Source organism: Crassostrea angulata, chromosome 7 (genome assembly GCF_025612915.1).
Source record: "Crassostrea angulata isolate pt1a10 chromosome 7, ASM2561291v2, whole genome shotgun sequence".
NCBI classification, from domain to species: domain Eukaryota; kingdom Metazoa; phylum Mollusca; class Bivalvia; order Ostreida; family Ostreidae; genus Magallana; species Magallana angulata.
In genome coordinates this window covers 2,949,525-2,969,744 of record NC_069117.1, presented here as the reverse complement: position 1 = coordinate 2,969,744, position 20,220 = coordinate 2,949,525, and the positions used below count along the sequence as shown (strand labels likewise).

At 34.8% G+C, this 20,220-nt stretch overlaps 2 protein-coding genes across 6 annotated transcripts; one reads left to right on the top strand and one right to left on the bottom strand.

Annotated features, from left to right (window-relative positions):
• Positions 1 to 4,050: 4,050 nt before the first annotated feature.
• Positions 4,051 to 4,957, bottom strand: LOC128191156 (complement C1q-like protein 4). Its single transcript, XM_052863224.1, has 2 exons — positions 4,800 to 4,957; positions 4,051 to 4,573 (listed from the first exon to the last, which is right to left on the bottom strand). Exons 1-2 carry the CDS (start codon positions 4,936 to 4,938, stop codon positions 4,185 to 4,187), a joined length of 528 nt encoding a protein of 175 aa, XP_052719184.1. The 5' UTR covers positions 4,939 to 4,957; the 3' UTR covers positions 4,051 to 4,184.
• Positions 4,958 to 7,650: 2,693 nt separating this feature from the next.
• Positions 7,651 to 20,217, top strand: LOC128155287 (uncharacterized). 5 transcript variants are annotated; one of them, XM_052816917.1, is made up of 15 exons: positions 7,652 to 8,049; positions 9,580 to 9,784; positions 9,964 to 10,066; positions 10,154 to 10,264; positions 10,369 to 10,542; positions 11,176 to 11,290; positions 13,525 to 13,672; positions 14,446 to 14,580; positions 15,626 to 15,847; positions 16,219 to 16,289; positions 16,478 to 16,601; positions 18,269 to 18,397; positions 19,062 to 19,199; positions 19,557 to 19,727; positions 20,009 to 20,217. In XM_052816917.1, the coding sequence occupies exons 1-15, from the start codon at positions 7,879 to 7,881 to the stop codon at positions 20,215 to 20,217; spliced, it is 2,226 nt and encodes a 741-aa protein (XP_052672877.1). In that variant the 5' UTR covers positions 7,652 to 7,878. The 5 variants fall into 5 exon arrangements, with proteins under 5 accessions (XP_052672879.1, XP_052672877.1, XP_052672881.1 ...); XM_052816919.1 differs by lacking the exon at positions 19,557 to 19,727 and having other exon boundaries at positions 7,651 to 8,049; XM_052816921.1 differs by lacking the exon at positions 19,557 to 19,727 and having other exon boundaries at positions 19,062 to 19,179; positions 20,009 to 20,147.
• The last annotated feature ends 3 nt before the right edge of the window (positions 20,218 to 20,220 follow it).

Genomic DNA, 20,220 nt, shown 5'->3' with positions numbered 1-20,220 from the left:
TAAACATTGTTTCTAGTTTTTTAACATCAGTTTTTATACTAGTACACAATGATAAAACTTTAACATTCAGACCTTGTCATGCAATAAAACAATTATATTAAAATTTGATAACAATGCAAACATTAACAATTGACGTGATATACTAGTAGTCTGCAATTTTAAAGGAGTTTATAGTCTGTAGCTACCAGTATTGATGCTTCATCTCTTTATGTCAATAGAAAAATGGACATGGCGCGTATGTGTATTTGTCTGGTTTAATCAAGTTCAAGTTCAAGTTCTTTATTCCAAGAGACAAATGTCTCATAGGTTATACACATGAACATATACATATTAAATAAACAGTAAGAAAAACAAAGTATACATAATCAATTTGGATAATTCACATGGAGAGTTCGTTGCTTGTTTGCATAATATAAATATTTACCTAAATTACACAGTTCTTTAGTATTAGAGGTAGATAATAACTGTATAACTTTATTGACACTTGGTTTTCGGGAGTAGTACTTTTTAATATACTTATCTCTTAAACTACGAAGTGATGGACAAATAAGTAAAAAATGGAACTCATCTTCAATTACATTTAAGTTGCAAGAAATCACGTGTTAAATTATCATACCTCCCTGTTTCAATCTTTAAGTCATGTGAGGACAACCGTAAACGTGTAATTAATTTACGATATTTTACATGAATTGGTTTCTTTAGGTAAACTTGTAAACAAAAATGATCAAGAACATGTTTATATATTTTGATGCATTGCTTATATCGTTAACAACTTTTTGTTTAAAGACATCACACATTCTATTAAATATAATATCTAAAATAACAGATTTTTCATAGTACTTCGATATAAATCGGCTAAGCCTAAGGTGGACAATTCTTTCCTAATATTTGAAATCCATATGTCATTATTTTTCACCATGTCTTCGTAGCATGCTTTTAAAATACAGTTTTTACTGTAATCAGTGATAAGCAATACAAAACTGTGACTAACATCTTTTCTAATTAGGGCAGCGACAATTGGTATTAACATTAACTTAACAATAATAACACAAGTAGCAGTGAATATATACATACTCATGAAACAAATTGATTAATAAATACGCAATGGATGTAATATGTCAACTGACAAACAAAACACTCCTATTAAAGCTACCCAAGATGTTCGTGAACTTATGACTAACGCGCGTTATTCAATTTGTATGCACACACCGTTGCAGTTATGAGACTATATCTTTCAAAAAATAAGGATTCAATACTTAATATTTACATTCTACTGTGTTTTTCCATTAAATTCTGTGATCTTCAAATGCCTCTAAATGCAACAAGTAGTCAAAGGTCAAATTGACGAGTTTTATTATGACGTCACAAACGTTGAACGCTGTAAACTGCAACGTCACAAGCGAAAATCAAAGTTCACGCCTGTGGCTGTTACTGTGGCTCTTCCATTAATATTAACTTACCCTTAGGATAAGATAGGAATTTTAAGGTATGAATCACATTTGCAGACAAGGCAAGAAGTTAAAAAATGTAAATATAAGCATTAAATCATGATTTTTTGAAGTATACACTCTCATAACTGCAGCGGTGTGTGCAAACAAATTTTCATAACGCGCTAACGCGCGTTACTCAATTTGTATGCACACACCGCTGCAGTTATGAGAGTGTATACTTCAAAAAATGATGATTCAATGCTATAAATAAAAGCATTAAAAGTTTCTCTTAAATTAAGACATTCAGTATAATAAAATAAATAGTGCCTGTTTGGGAGGGTAAGAGTTGAAATTGACACCCCTCGAAAACCATTGTCAACCTCCGCGAAATGTTTTAGACAACCAAATCTCGTGAGTCAATTCATACAATTCAAGCGAAAAAAGCTTATTGAAACAAGATTGGTCTTATGTTTTTAATTTTGTTTTTACATTTAAGTTTCTGAATCATTTAAATACATGAAAATAAAAGATACAGTCGGTAAAAAGTCCTTCAATATATATAATATTAAAATGTTATCACATCAACCTACCAATATCTATATTTTGTATTACTAAAACATCTAACAGAGTAACTCCTCGTTTACTTAAGAATTGTCAGTATACAGAAAATTAGACAATAAATTTGTAAACTGCTGTGTATAAAATCCTGTTGAAAAGGTTTTGGGGGTTTTTTCTTGTCTCTTCCATTACTCTTGACGTCATCATAATGTTTCAACAAATTTTGAGAACACAATGCAAGAAAAATTCCGTGTGAAACACCACAAAAAAACGACGTCATCCATGCTTACAGAACAGCGGTTTGTGTTGACATGAGAAAAACACCGATGGAGACCAAAAAAACCCTGATGAAATCAACAGAAAAGCCAAGGAATACATGAAGGTCATGAAATTTAAAAATGGCATTAACAGTTTTCCGATGGTATATATGAATAACTAAGACTATTGTCGGATGAAAACAAGTAATATATAATATATAAAATTAAGTGGAAACACCGGGTTTTCCCAGCATCAAAGGAAGAAAAGTTTTCAAAAAAAACCCCGGGAAAACAGGTATTTAGATTTTTTCCGCGATCGCAACGGGATAATTCCTTTTAACGCTGTAAACATCGGTCAAACATTAAATGCGTCATAGAATTCTCTGGGAAATACTGTATATACAACAGGACAATTTTAACTATTTATATAACAATATCAGTACAGTTAATTAACAAAATGTTTACAGTAACCGTGCATTATGAAGCAAATGTTTAGATTTTGTTAAAAATGTCAAATGTAATGTGTTTCACACATAATACTTGATTAAAAATATAGATTTAAAACATGACTCTTTGCTTGAACACCGTATTAAGAATTGCAAAAATGGATATTAGCCGCAAAATGTTTAAAAAAGGGGGTACACAATGTGGAATATATTGGTGCTTTTCAAATACTACATAAAATGTCATACTATTATTTTCAAGAGAGAGAATTACTTTATGCTCTTTAGAATATCAGTTTTGAACCCTGATTACACCAAACGATAATAGAACTATCTGTTAGTTATTCAATACTTTTTTGTATTTTATTAGATAAATTATGAATATTGTTTTTACTGCAATCAAAATATTTTAGATCTTAAACATTGGACTCAGTTAATACATGATATGGATTTCTTGTCACACAGGGACAAATGTCCACGTTTTCTTTAAACTGACATTTTGAATTTCGAACTTGGCTTAATTTATATGGTAACTAATTAGACTATAGGGTGATATTATTGTTTTTAAAGGCAATATACATGTACTTACTGTTCTTGTGTGATTTAGCAGTTTTCATTCCATGTGGGATAAAATTATTACTTTTGTGAAAAAAAACTAATTCAAAAATTTTGCTATATTATTTTAGATTGACTTACGCACCATTGCTATATGCTGCTTTAACAAAATGATGAAAATATTAAGATTATACTGATGTACAGGATATCACGGGTTGTATTATATTTATAAAGTTGCACAGACACAATGTCTATTTTTCCACAGGGAAGTATTTTTACGTTGATTCAATCAACCTCTGGTAAATTGTGTAATGTAGCCAGGCTACTGATTAAGAATTTTTTTAACTAAAAATTGTAACCTCTTAGATATGATAACGAACGTGTTTGATTAGATTATTTTTATATAGATTATATGCCAAAGTTAAGTTACGATAAAAAAATCAGTAAAAAAGTAACCTATTTTGAAACAATACCCTCATAAAGATGAAGTATTACATATACTTTAAATATGATTTGTACAGTTGAAGCTTCTACTTAAACGCTGTTTGTTTTCTCTATAGTATTGTAATTTTGACCTTTTTTTGTTTACAAATGTAATAATACTAAAATATAAGATGAAAATACACGATATCTATGAAATCAGTTAAATTTATGGGGACCGTTTTTCGTGGATTATCAATTTTGTAATGTTTCGTAGGAATGTAATTTCGTGGATTTTCTTCTGTATATAATGACCCAACACTGAGATTTATTGCTCGTTCTGTGATATTAATTCTAGAGTTAGGAGTGCACATGAAAGCCTCGAGAATTGAGCCTCAAAGAATATTAATAATTCCACAAAAAAGCATATTCAACATTTACAAAAAACGAACAAAAAGTGTCCTTAAAGAACTATTTATTTCCTCAGATAGAAAAAAACCCAGATTAGTATATGATAAAACTTAGTTGATCTTAGCTCCGCTAAAATCTGAATACAATCCTCTAATGGTAGCAGCTGAATAATGGTCCGCAACATGAACGACATCACCTCTCTGAAGCAGAAGGATGGCGGTGTTGCTACACGACAGCCACTGAGATTTACCACCAGTGTTGTTAACAACTTGCCAACTTCTGATCTTGCCGTTGACATAAAGAGCGGCGTGGGACCACTGGCCAGGGTCGCTTAAAGTGGTATAGGAGAACGTGTATAACCCCTGCTCCGGTGTGGTGAACTTTCCTGTGGTGGCGCTGTAGGCATTGTGGGTGTTAGTGACCACTTGATCATACACCCACACAACACCCTTTGCGATTGTTTTTGTTGACCCCATATATGCATGAAAACCCACGGGAGCTATGAACGTCAGAGAAAATAAGAAGAACAGATTTCTTAAAGCTACTGTTAAATATTTATAAAACTACAAGTATATCAAAGTGTAACAGGATCAAAATTATTTTTTCTCATTGTTAGCATTTAGGCATGTCAACATAAGATATGACAATACGTATATTTATAAGCTATTTTTATTTTCATGCCCATATTAATATAAATCAAATAGTAATCCAGTCGATAATCTTACCATTTTTCTGGTTGCAGAATTCATCAGTTACAATGGTTCTCACACTCTTCTGTATAGCCTGTATTTGGTCATCAAACAGCTTCAGGGTAGTGTTTTTGCAATCTCCACTCACGGGATTAATGTGGAACAACAAGGACATTGTAAGGATTCCATGGATATATGTCGGGGGGAAATATTCACAATAATTCAGTTTCTAAATTATATGGATTTTCTTTTTCTTCAGCTTACATGCAAACATATTTTACTTTCTTTAGGTTCTTACGGTGGCTCGACACACCACTCTATTATTTTATGGTTATATCAATTTTCTTTCTTGAAATATGACATATTATTTGACAACTAAAAGACTGATATAAGGTCTTAATAAATATATATAATGTTTTGTTTATTTTTTTTTCTCTCAAGAAAACAGGAAAATATATTCTTAGTGCAAACAATGTATATTATATCCTGGGTAGGATATAACGCAAATCATAAATATCTTATTATACATTTCAATATTCTTAGTATGTCTTTAAGAGAAAACATTACATATATGAATGTGCAATTAAATAGAATGAATTAAGAAAATTATAACTAATATATTGGTGCATCGAGCCACAAAATTATTAGAGTCAAAACATATCTGCTTAACTTGAAGATATACAATTCATTGTCTTTCAAAGAAATGAGCAATATTACAGACACATTTTTAAAAATATTTTCTGTGATGGACATTTTATCGGGAAGAGGCTTGGTAGCAAAACAATAAAAATAATTTATACACTTACAATTATAACAATAAGAGAAAAGTATTTTACCTTATTTAAAGTTTCAAAACGAAGAATATTAAATTTGATCAGACCGAAAATTATGATTATATGTCGTCACTGGTGACACATTATTTAAAGTCAATGCATGCATTCGACAATATTAAAATAAATGATAAGATACAGGTGTTGACTAAGATTTAAAATGTCCTTAACATATTTTACGACGAAACAATTCGTGAAATGGAAACAGGTATAATTAAATTCACAAAAAAGTTCATTTCAGCCAATGATTTTTCGTAATTATTTACCTGAATGATTTACCGTAATTTTTTACCTGAATGTTTTACCGTAATTATTTACCTGAATGAATTACCGTAATTATTTACCTGAATGAATTACCATATTTATTTACCTGAATGATTTACCTTAATTATTTTCCTGAATGATTTACCGTAATTATTTACCTGAATTTTTCTTCCAAACATGTCCAGCAGCTTTGAACAAAAACTCTACATTGAAACTTCAGTTTTTATACACAGTGATGCTATTTTAACATTCAGACATTGTCATGCAATTAAACAATTATATTAACATTCTAGTACAAATATTTTACTACTTAATGACAATTTAACGCGATATTTTAGAGGCTAAATATTTTATTTGTATACATCATAATGCTTGATTTAAGACGATTTTGTAAAATTTTATATGCTTGTTTCATTAACAAAAGTAACAATAGACATAGAAATAATCTATTTCCCCAACATATTAAAGAAAATATGGATAAATGTACAGTTCTAGAATATGCTATGAAAACAAAGAACAGATAGTCATTTATGGAATTGACATTCATATTCCGACGAATGATCATCATTTGAAGTTGCTCAATGTTCATCAAACTCAAGGATTCTACAGAATATAAATTAGCATTTCAAACATTTGTTTTAGCAACCCAAGCAGGTATTTTTCACTAAGCAAGAAAATTATCCACGTACTATGAAATGATTTTAAAGCTCTCAAAAGGTTACTTTTATTTAATAATTTATGTGAAAATCAAAAAATGAATTCATGCGCATTGTATTTTTGTATATTAAAAACATTAACAATGGAAGTGGGAGTGAATTTGGCAAAAATCAATATAATTCAAATGCAAAATCTGAGTTTTGACTTTGTTACAAATGTTACACTGAATTATGACACCGGATACTGCAGGCAATTCCCACGCACGCACACATGCACATACACACATTACAACTACCTTACAGCACTTACTCAATTGTCTCTTTTAAAACAATTCATTGATAACGAAACTACTTTAAATTATTACAGTTGCTTAAGTCTTTGTTTTATCTACAAACTACCAAAATATTGAAACAATCGATCAAAAGGGCATATGCAAACTCACAAAAATTGCTAAACCAAACACTTTAAATTTTTATGTGGTAATTATTTTAAATTCATATTACAGTTTAACACGTGTCGTCAGTATAAAGGTTTTACAATTGCAATGTTTAAATGAAAGTATTAAATATTGTTCGTTGGTAAGACAAACTGACGACGAATAATATTTCTTGTCATTCTGATTTTAAAATTTCTAATTCCCTGGATATGTCACAGATTTACCCATCCATAGTTTTACATTTCAGAACTAATTACTGTTCAATTATCCTTTCAAGCATAAAACATTAGATAGTTTTGATGTTCTGTAATGATATTGGTATGCACCAGTGAAGTATATGATGTGGTATTCCTATAATTTATCTACATTGGCCTAGTTTATTAATTGCGGATGTCTGATAATACCTACACAGAAAATAACTAGCACTTTCACCTTGATGAAATACAATGCCCACTCAATATTCCTATTGGATGCCTCCAGGTTTTGAAATGCTCATTAATTATCCATTGTATTGACAAACATAGTATGCAAATTATTAACTTTCAAGCACTCGCTGAATAGATGCAGCCAATTTTAAGTAATTTTATATCCCAGTAGTTTTTGAAACTTTTCTGATGAATTATTCAGACATTTGATATTTATTTTTACACAAAAACTCCATTTAATCATATCGATGGCACAGCTAATGAACTTCCTTGATATGGTAAACGCATTCCTATTCAAAGACCTTCATGCTTAAATTCCCATGGAGCAAAGAGTGGTAGTTAAAATTTCATGACACTCGCAGAGCTCACCGTCATAGCTTGGAAAATAAAATTATTATAAACATCGCTAAAAACAGGGACTTTAAACTGTGAAAGGTGTTTCTAACAAAAAAATTTTTAAGAAGGAGAAAGTTGGACGGCGATACAGTTCGGACTTTTAGGACATGGAGAGAGATATACTACGTCATCACTGCCTCTGGCAGAAGAGCTGGACTGGTCCTCCTCCGTTGGATGGCTCCCCACCTTTGACCTCCTTCGCCTGGAACTTGACCTCGCGTGATTCATCATCTTCTCCAACTTCCAACCATTTTAAGTCAGCAAAGATTAAGAAACAGGTAACAATTCATTTTTTATTATTTACGTTTGAAACTTAAATAAAATCAAAGTACTGAAAGCCGGACTCTTTCGGTGTGTCTTTATGCGTATTGTGTAGAAAAGACTGAAATCTCTCTCTCTCTCTCTCTCTCTCTCCCTCTCTCTCTCTCTCTCTCTCTCTCTCTCTCTCTCTCTCTCTCTCTCTCTCTCTCGTGCTTTTAATGTCGGCAAACCGCCAGAGAGCGACCGAATTTTGTAAGTGGCTAAAAACAAAATTATGTCTGTCTAGTAGAAAAAAGTTCAACAGTTGTTGCCTTGAATTTTGCAACAAGCGTTATTGCTAGCGCTCTCGAGCGCTAGCAACTACGTTAGTCCTTTACACTGGAATACGCATGCTCGACTCCATTGTAGGGGATTCTGGGAATACTGTACTACTGTAGATAAACTGTACAATTTGAATTTCGTTTTATAATCTTCACTTGAAATTTTGTGTGTTTATTGTAAATGTAAAAAAAAACCTAACAGTAGCTTAGGTCTTATAATGCAAAGTTATTTTAAATACAATGTATTATAATAAATAGCTAGCTTTATCTTAAAATTAATTCCCTCAAGCTCGGAAAACCCCGGATATGTTTTCCGAGCTTGTCGGAAAGGCCCGAGAAGATACGATTGCTGCATGACAGTACCAATGGTTCTTTGAAATTGAAAGTACAGTAGATACATAATGATTAAGGCACAGTCAATGAGCTGTGCCATTGCCGATGTGAAGCCCACTCTAGATTCACAATTCTAAATTGAGACCCCACTCCAGCACAATTCCAGTACACCACTGTGCCTTCTTATTTTATAATTAATCTATTCAGAAATATAAACCAATGTTTTAGAAATCTGCTTCTGTGTTTTATGATGAGTACAGTGCTAGCTCACCAATCTTTTTATAAGATAAGCTTGTATATTCAATCCCCATTTCTATAACGCGCAGCAAAGTAGTTCATGAATATCATGCGCATTTTATGTGTCCAAAATGCATAGTCTTGTTTTTGAAACACGTTATTAATAAGAAAACTAAAAAAGACAGACAGTTCTCTCGAAATTAAAAAAAAAGACAAAATGCCAACATTTTTGACAAAACGTGGCTTTTTGTGTAACTATTTGGAATAGCGGAAGCTTTTACTTTGACGCTGTTTACATTTTTGTTTCCTTTTGAAGTTGTGCTTTTTACAGTAACATTGGCAATTTGCCTGCCTACAGCCAGGACTCTGCTTTCAGCAGAGCCCAGCTAAAAACCACACAGTTTTTTCAATGAAAAGTGATTTTTATTTAATTTCTATTCTATACAAATATTCTAATTGTTTTTTTGAAACCAGGTAATTTTTTTACAAGATAAAGATCGTTTGACACGTTACATTTCGGCAGAAATTTCTACTGAGCCATATCATGGCTAAACGGAGGAAAATGTTCACTTTTTTAAATTCAAAAGACACTTTATTCACTTCTTTTAAAATAAAGAATATCGCTCAATGGTAAGAATAATTTATCGACTTTAATAGACTGGAATGAGTACATGTACTTCTGATTCGGGGATCCGGCGATGGAAAAGCGTGCCCGATAACATAGGACAGCCTGGAGCAGATGCAGGGAAACCTTTATCTATTGCAGAAATATTGGACAACAGACGACAGAATCGAATGTACAGAAGAAAGCCATGGACTGAAAAAGTGACCATCAAGCACAGCTCTCCAAAATATATAAAAGGTTTAGACATGATGTCTTTGAGATACAAAATGTATGGAACAATAAACGTGTTTAGCAATTCCTTTCTTATTCAGCAATATCAGTTTATCTAAAGATCATTCATACAATTTAATTTATCAACTAGCATATGATTTTTTTTCAAAATGATGCACATTAATTTACTAATCCCACAATTTCAGAGTTTTACTATGGCAGCGCTCTTCCGCCCGATATAATTGACGCAAAGCGAAGAACAAGAAAATACGTCACCAACTCCAAATATGGCGATATATACGAAGTCAGGTTCGTAGACTTTGTAAAATAAAATTGCCGGTAGTTGTTATGTGTATGATATTACAAAACAAAGGTAGATATAGGAACATATTGTAGATGTGAAGTCGACTCGAAGAAAAAGAAAGAAATTAGACCATTCTCTCGCTGGCTGTGGGAAGATGAGTTCAAACTTTGGACAACAGAAAACGGCATTGGCAACCAACACCAGTAACGTCATATACATTCTCCTTATATAGTCTTTTCTAAATAAATGTTTGTTTATGAAACAGTCTCTTACTATTTGCGATGATGTGTCTTTTCCCGCCTTATAGTGGGTATACTTCACTGTTAGAGAGGACCTCCCCCGTCAGGAGTAAGACTCCTACCACTCCTAGTACCGTCCACAACAGCAGGAACAGCCACACTAGCCGCTCCGTCACACCCACGGGGTCACGGGCCCAGACATCCCCTCGCAAAAAGGCGGCACCTAATCCTCACCTGTACGCGTAAGTAGAACCGGAAATAACATGTCGGAGACCTCTAGTGGAGTAGTCAAGTCATTTCACCATCAAATATCGCGTACTGGATCAGCAATGCTCTTAAAAGACCCAAGTCGTCATTTTCAAGATTTTTACAATTGTTTTCGTGGTCAATGAGTAAATAGTATGTGTGGTTCTTGCAGTGACTACCATGTTTCCCATTTCATGTTCATTTAGTTATTAGTATGTGTGATGGTTCTTTTTCATTGTCAATGAGTAAATAGTATGTGTGGTTCTTGCAGTGACTACCATGTTTCCCTTTATATGGTCAGTGGGTCACTAATATGTGTGGTTCTTTTTCATGGTCAATGAGTAAATAGTATGTGTGGTTCTTGCAGTGACTACCATGTTTCCCATTTCATGTTCATTTAGTTATTAGTATGTGTGATGGTTCTTTTTCATTGTCAATGAGTAAATAGTATGTGTGGTTCTTGCAGTGACTACCATGTTTCCCTTTATATGGTCAGTGGGTCACTAATATGTGTGGTTCTTTTTCATGGTCAATGAGTAGGCTAAATGGTATGTGTGGTTCTTGCAGTGACTACCATGTTTCCCTTTTCATGGTATAGAGTAATAATATGCAATGTGTGGTTCTTGCAGTGACTACCACTCTCACCGCCTACAACACCGCCGACGTACGGACGCCGCTCGTCTGATCCAGGCGGTGTTCCGGGGATGGTACATCCGGCGCTTCCTGCAGAATCTGAAGAGAAAGGTAGGCTCTGTGGAATCTAGTGACCATCATGTTAGGACTTCATCAGTTTAATCAACGATAGGATATTTTATTGATACAATAAATGCAACACAATATTGGCAAATAGCCATAATTTCAATTTTAAACTGGTATGACACACCTGCCAATACTAATGTGGATAAAAGGAAGAAAAAAAAGTTTAATCATCCAAATAATTAATCAGTTGTTAGAGTATATGACAAGGTTTAGCAATTTTAATGTTAAGTGTTTTTGGTGGGGGGGGGGGGGATGATTGGGGGGGAGGGGGGGAGTAAAACTTTATACTCTTTGTCAAACCAAGAACGTCAGTTGTGATTTGGAAATTAACAAACGTCTTCCGTTTCTGTCAAATCAAGAACGTTTTTGAAAATGGTTATTTAATTGAATTGCTGTCTTGACATAAGCCAGTTTTATATCGTATTGAGTTTAAAAACATCAGTTCTTTATACATTGTATTATATCAAGAACGACTGCTTTTGTGAAAATAAAAATCGTCATTTGCTAATCATGAAGTTGAGAATTTTTTGAAATGATGAATATAGTAGCTATGATTTATTCATCTATATACACACAGGGGCCAAGCCCATTTTAACATTAATTTCAATGTAACCATAAATAATTACATTGAAATTAATGTTAAAACGGGCTTGGCCCCTGTGGTGTGTCACAATCCTCCAGAGGAATGCAGTTTTAACTCATCCAACAAGAAATATGTTAAATCGTATATCAGTACACCTGTACTCTGGATTTGCGTTGTAATGGATAACATATAGACGGCGCTTCTTCTTGTTGTTCATCTTTTGGACCAAATCAATTATTGGTAGTTTGTCTGGGTTGACAACCCACGAAGATAGATGTCGGGTTTCTAACTAGCATTCCGTTGTCATGCATGCTAGATCTCTAGGGGCAACAAATATTTTACCCTTAATTCAAAATGCCAGCCTGCACTGATCAAACAGTACAAATTATTGATCAGAAAAAAATTAATTAGGTAATTCAAATATTTTTGTCCACATCAAACAACGTCATCTGTAATTTTTTTTAAATGCCACTTTTCCGTAATTGCTTCGAGACATATGGTTTAAATTGAAAATAATCCAATTAATCAAGTCGATTTTGAAAAAGCGATTTGATGCACAGCATGGTACACCGCTCGGGAATTTGGGATCGGGACGTTACTAGTATTACATGTCAAGTTTCCTGCCACAAAAATCTATAGTGTATTATTATTTTAAGCATGGCCAAATTTTAATGGCGATTAATATAGGACGTGAAGTAAAACAGAGCAGGACAAATTACCAATAAGTCACAAAGGCAGGACAAATTAGATGTATATCGGAAACAGTCAAGATAGATAAGAATCACCTGTCAAGCTCGTCAGTATCTGAGCGTTTCAAGACTTATTTAATTATTGAAGCATTGATGAGTGTCCCCCTCTGTTTTCTCTTTTACAGAAAATTTTCTTTTTCTACTTTACCCGATTTATAGTAAACAAAATAATTAACAGTTTTCAACTGGTCATGGTGTTGATTTTAAAGACCACTTCATGGGAATTGCCTTGAGCCTCGAATTACAGTTCATTCCCTGGCATAGATTTGTTGTCTTTGATGTCGGTAATTTCGAGGAGGGAAAAGTTAGTTAGGTCTTATCAACAATTAATAATTAATACACGAGAGCCTACTGCACCTGTATGCTGCATGTTTATGAAGACATCAAATCATTTGGCAAGACTTAAATATTCTCTTTCAATAACAGAACGGAGAGAAACGTTTAGTTTATATAAGCATGTGATGTTTTATTCACGTCAACTTCATTGAGGGCCTCTGTCACTCGTCAGGAGTTGGGTGTCGGGCCCCTTTTATTTTGTTACTTGTCACCGTAACTAACTGTATCAATAACAAAACAAACAAAGAACACACCAGGAAATATCATCTCGAAAAACAATTCTATGATGCAATGAATTAACATTTTATGTTTTCCTCTATTTTAAAATAGGTTGTAATAGTTGGTTGCTTGTTTGTTTGCGATGAAATATTGAAGGTTTTGAATTCGACTGTTGTTTGTACGTTAGCATTGATTCTATGACAATGTCAATTACCACAGTGAATGAAATATTGTAATTTTAAGCTTTTAAATCGGTTCATATATAGTTGGTTTTTATGTTTGTACGACAGTGTCTGGTTTAGTTACCTTATAGAGTGAGTTGACCATTACAGGTACAGCTGGAACACCTGACTTCCTGGGAGAGGTGTGTCAGTGAGTACAAGGACTTGGTACGGCGGGTACAGGAGCGGTATGGCGTCAGGAGGCCGTCCTGTAGGCTGGACCTGAAGGAGTTCCAGGCCTTCCTCGACAGCAAGCTCAGTAAGGCTCTTACAAGCCCAATAAACTTAACTGTAAACTCTAGAGCAAAGGACCGTTAAGAAACCTTACAAACACTTTCGATCAAACTGACTCGGGCTCGGGCTCAAACTCTTCAAATACAGAACTCCTTAAATTTGATAAAGGATTCCTTGCATTGGTCATTTAGATACTGTATATTCCTAATTAAACGCGAGAAATTATTTTCCGTGTGAAATCGCGAGAAGCAACCTTCACGGATTTTAAAATATCGCTTTTTATATTTCAGACAGTTTTGAACTATATAAAAATTGTAACAAAACATTGGGGATCGCAATTTTATATTCTCGCGATTTTTATTAATACAAACATCGGAATCGTGGAATAAAGTACACCCGTAAATTAAGGAATTTACAGTACTGCTTTTTATGATAGTTTTAAAAGTAAGTTTAACAAATCAAATCTTTTAGTCTGAAAAACACGAGTTTTGAAGAGGCATAATTGGCTTAAAGATTACGATTATAAAGTTAGTATTTAGGATGCAAAGAGATTGAGAATATTTAAATAGATTATTTGTGCTTTCTTCACATGCGAAAAATTCACATCTATACAAGTCTCCATATTGTCGTTTTACGGGAGGATGATAGAGGGGGACGAAATATACAATTACTAGTATGTCTTGTTTAGAAATGGAAAAATACTTGCATAGGAGCGAGAACAGAAATTAATGATTTGAATAATTTTCTGATGCTATTTATCATTGTATAGAAATAAACTTTTGGATTTCTCTTTTATAGAATACGAACAGACCTTCAGAAGATTAGCTTATGGAGACCGTCTTCTTAAATCCGACTTACCACGTTTCTTCACCGCCTGTGACCTGCATCCAACTGAGGGAGAGATCCAACAAGCTTTCGAAAAAGTTTTCAAAGGTGTAACGTCATGATTATTTCACACTAAAGATCGTTTTCGTTACACCGAAGAGAGTCTTTGTTTCTCATCATCATGAAAGATATGTCAGGGATAAACGCATAGATCTTAATTACATGTTCTTAAAAGAAAACCATGGAACTTGGACGAAGTTTGGTAATGTTTCGTCAAAAATATTGATTGGCCAGGGTCTGTCAGAGAGGTCGATTAGCCAAGGTCCATTCCATAGGTCTATTTTGTTAAGGATTTTTATCAAGGATGATTCGCTCAGGATCCACATTCAAAGTCGATTTTGTGAAATTTTGTCATATTGGTCGATTTGGTAAGTGTTTCGTCACAAAGATCGATGCGCTTAGGATCAATATTAAGAGACAACCCGATAAAGGCCCAATGCATTGGTCGATTTGATAAGTGACCGTCTCAAAGATCGATTCGATCAGGGTCCGTATTAAATGTAAGTTTGGTTAAAGCCAATCACATGGGCCAATTCGGTCAGGGTCCCACATAAAGGACGATTTGGTTAAAGTCTGTAAAACAAAAGTCAATTTGATTAGGATATAATACAAAAGTCGAATGAATGGGTAAAGGTCTGTCACAAAGGTCGATTTGGTTTGATTCTGCGTTTAAGGTTTATTTTTCAGGATCCGCCACAAAAGTCGACTTGGTAAAAGCCCGTCCTAAATGTTGATTTGGCCATGTTCCGTCACAAAGATTTGGTTAGAATCTGCATTAATGTTATATAAGTCCTGATATCCTTCTCAAAAGTCGCCGTGTCTTTAAGGTTCGTCACTAAATTTGATTTAGTCAGGGTCGGCTTAAAAGATCAATTTGGTTAAGGTGGATTTGGTCAGGATCCTCATGTTGATGGTTCATTGGTTAAATTAGTTAAAATCCAAAAAGTTCAAGGAATAACTCTACAATATTTCATTAGATTAATAGGATCATTACGATTAGTTATGTCTGAGATCACAGTTTCAATAGTGACGCAAGTCGTGAAACTAGGAACGAAGTTTTACTTTCTATCAATGATTTTATTATGAATTTCAGGTGGAAACAATACGGCGGAAGTTATATTTCTGCTGGACTGTTCGACGAGTGTTACCCCGATGTGCTTTCACGACTTGACCCAGTTTGTGAAGAGTGTGGTCGAGTCGTTTACCATTGGTCCCGACAACATCCGGGTGGGTGTGGTTCCCTTCAGTGATGACGTATATCAGGCGTTCGGTATCAACAGGTACAATATGACGTACCAGATTTGTGCGGCAATCGGTTAGTGTACTTCTACACTACTTCCTATCCATGTCCAAATTTTCTAAAAAGTAATTTACAAAGAATCCGTCAACCGTTAACCTTGACCTGCAATATTACTCAGTATCTTAGCAACATTCATAACGCTAAGGAATTTATAAGGCAGTACTAGTTGCTTTTGAAAAATATAAATTCAACAAGATTTTTTCTGATAAACAAACTTGATAAACATGTATATTTGATCTGATTAAATATAATATTTTTGTTACAACTTTGCATTGAATATAACTATATTGATGATGATATTCAACCCCCACCTCACCCAATTATTCAACATTTGAAAGCGTTCTTGGACACTGTACGTTAAATTAATTTGCATGAGGTTTTTTCAGACAACATTGGCCACAAAGAGGGTTTAACCAGGACAGATCTCGCTCTGAAAGAAATGAAGAAGCTATTCATGGTAACTCAGATTTCAAACACGTGCCGTATAGATGTTTACGTGTCATCGTGTCTTGCTTGGGCGTAAAACGAACAATTATGGTTAAAGCACGTTTATTAAACGGATGAAAGCATATGATGATGACGTAATTAAAAGAGTGGTTTTGTAACTGTTATGACTGTCGTAACTGTCCATGTGATTGTTTGTAGTGTTCCAGACCGGGGGTCCAAAAGATCGCCATTATCATCACAGACGGCAAGTCCACGTGCCCTGAGAGAACTCTGCAGAATGCGCGTGACGTCAAAAAGGACAATGTCAACGTCATCACTATTGGTATGCCACACAACATATCACATAAAGAATCTTTTATACAGCAGAGAGCAGAAAGATACCATTCTACAAGAAAAAAATAATAAATAAAGCCGAGTTTTCACACGGAACTTCAGCTGCAGCTAACTAAATAATACTGTATTGAATGCACGACAGAATTTCCAACATCCACCGTAAAGTATTGTTCAAAGCCCAATGCCTCTGTCACATTTAGGCCTATATAGGGCAGATTAGTTTAACCAGGTCGGCCGAAAAACACAGTTCTTATAAAATCACATGAGTCTAGGGTAGTAATATTACTGATATTAATATCTCACCAAGCCGATTATACTTTCTCAGATTGATTGTCTGGAGCATCGAACATCGATCGTTGATATGCGAGTCAGGCAATAATCAGCAAACTGTCGACAGTCCAATAAAGCTATGATGAATGTGTTTAAAGCGTTTTTAGCTCACCTGAGCTGAAAGCTCAAGTGAGATATTCTGATCACATTTTGTCTGTCGTCCGTCCGTCTGTCCGTCCGTCTGTCTGTAAACTTTTCACATTTTTAACATCTTCTCAAGAACCACTGGGCCAATTTCAACCAAACGTGGCACAAAGCATCCTTAGCTTAAGGAGTTTCAAAGTTGTGAAAATTAAGGATCACGCCCTTTTGCAAAGGGATATAATTAGGAATTTATGAAAATTTTCGAGAAATTTTCAAAAATCTTCTACTCATGAACCATAAGACCAGGAAAGCTGAAACTTGTGTGGAAGCATCCTCAGGTAGTGTAGATACAAAGTTTTGAAAATCATGACCCCCGGGGGTAGGGTGGGCCACAATGGGGGGGGTCGAAGTTTAACAAATGAATATATAGAGTAAAACTTTAAAAATCTTCTTCTCAGAAACTAATCGGCCAGGAAAGCTGACACTTGTGTGGAAGCATCCTAAGGTAGTGTAGATTCAAAGTTGTGAAAATCATGACCCCCGGGGGTTGGGTGGGGCCACAATGGGGGTCGAAGTTTAACATATGAATATATAGAGTAAATCTTTAAAAATCTTCTTCTCAGAAACTAATCAGCCAGGAAAGCTGAAACTTGTGTGAAAGCATCCTCAGGTAGTGTAGATTCAAAGTTGTGAAAATCATGATCCCGGGGGGTAGGGTGGGGCCACAATGGGGGGTTCAAAGTTTAACAAAGGAATATATAGGGTAAATCTTTATAAATCTTCTTCTCAGAAACTAATCAGCCGGATGATTCTTTATAATTGTTAAGACTTTGGCCCCAGGACAATTCTTTGGCCTCACAAGAAGGTTCAGAGTTTGATGTACGTTTATATCCCATTTATAAACTATTGTTAAGGATCTTTTTGAGAACTGCAATACTCAACATATGATATGACTATAAAATCATCCTTTTAGAAAAGGGACTAATGATTATAAAAATAAATATATCCAGGGGAAAAATGGATTTTATTTATACAGGATCTACATGTATTATTTTACATTGTCCAGATAGTTTGTATTATGACTCCATTAAGCTGATTTTATCATACCTATTGTTCCTCAGGTGAGCGATGTGGCCCATGGGCCTCTTGTTATAATAATTTTTGCGAATATGATTATAGTATTACCATAAAAAACATGCTGCCTTTCAATAGTTAACACCAATGTTGATATGTCATCAATAGGTGTGGGTAGTCATGTGGACCTTGAAGAACTCAAACACATTGCGTCATCAGAGAGAAACGTGTTCAGTGTTTACGATTACAGCTCTCTACCCAAACTCCGTGACGTCATCTCAAGGAGAACGTGTCTAGGTAAGCATCTGTAACGGGCGGTTGCCCAAAGTCCCGAATTAAGCACAGGAATCGATTCTAGTTTTATAACCGTTTATTAAAACAATACTTGCACAGCGTAACAATAACAGTGGTTACTGTTCAAATGTTTTCTGACCAACCCTCTCAAACCCTGCTTCTAAACAATATATGGAGAACATACAAACACCGTCGGGCTACCCCGGGCCGGGACGTCATATTTAACAAATGACGTTAATTATACAATGAGTGCGACAATTTGATATACGTGAACAATATTACTATAATAACAATATGTACACTAACACACATAAACATATGCTGATTAAATACAATTCAATTACTGAAATATTAATTAATACACATAAATAAAGAACCCCTCGTCGGTAGGTAGGTTGATCAGTCGTAGGTGTAACGTTAAGTGTTGTCCGAAGATCCTTTTGATAGTCTTTCCTTTAATTCAATTCATAGGTACATTCCATCGAGACTATTTAAATAAGGTCAAAGGTCAAATGTCAAACTACTCTGGACCTCCAACCAGTAGACTATGGTGTTGCTCACTCAGAATCCGAGTCTATGTAGGAGTTTGGAAACAAAACATTATAAGCTAAGCTAAGGAACTTCTTGCCAGCCATATTAAGAATTCTTTGCTCTCGACACTTTCCAGCTGCCTGCGTGTTGTGTCAGACCATTCTTCCTCGTATCCGGGATCATGGATTGTACCCCCGTGAGGTTCTGGAACTAGTTTGGACTCTCTACATGCCGATTGGCTGCGAGATTTCATGGTACACAGAGATTGACTACGGTACCATAACGAATGCCCGCTGACACCTAATTCCACAAGGGTGGAACATCCCTCCGAGAACTAGAGTTAATCGTACATGAATGGACATAGATGAATTTGATCATTTATCAGCAAATTTAAAGCATTATTTCGAGTGTTTGTAAAATAAAATACGATTGGATTGTTTTCTCTGAGGGACATTCTACTCTGCGTGGTCAATATTTTACTCACAATATACACCTTTATGTTTGTAGATTTTCGCGCACACCGCCATGCACACGCTATATCGCCTGCTTGGATCCAAGCTCCGGTGCATTTTTCAAAAGGGTGTTTGGTTATGGGTTAAATTCTTAATTGTTAAAATTAAATCATTAACAGATAAAGATATGTCCAGACCTAATTTTGGCGAGAGTTGTCGGCCGTTGGAGCAGCGGGAAGTGCTAGAGGTTTTGTGGACCACATATCCCCCTGCGGCCACTCAACTTAACGTCCGCTCATCTCGCTGGCTCCGGCCCAGGTCAAAAGGCACCGAAGCCTGGTCACTGCTTGGTATGTTATGACTGCCACCTGACTGTTTTATTTAAAGTGTGTCACTTCAAAGTAGGTTTTCTATCATATCAAATATTAATGCACTGTTAAATCACAAATATGCATGATGTAAAACACGGAATGAGATACAGTATTATCATAAAAAATATCACCAAATCATTATATACAAAGAACAGTAAATAAAACTTCATTGGTTACTGCTACAAGTATCAGTCTACTAATTTCATCAGGAATAGCACAGTTTACAGGTTTGTACATTTATTTTATGACCATTATTGTAGATGATAAAGTGAAGAAGTCAACAGACATTAACACATGTCTAAGGCTGGTGATTCAGGCCAAGATAGAACGGGAGGGGTTTATAACCCTGCCCTCAGACGTCCGCGAGGGGGTGGAGGAGGTGTCTGACCCAGATCTAGCCCTAGAGAAGGTCCACAAGTGGATCGAAGATAAAAAGAGAGCAGGAGAGACATTCCAGGGTTTCAGTTAACAA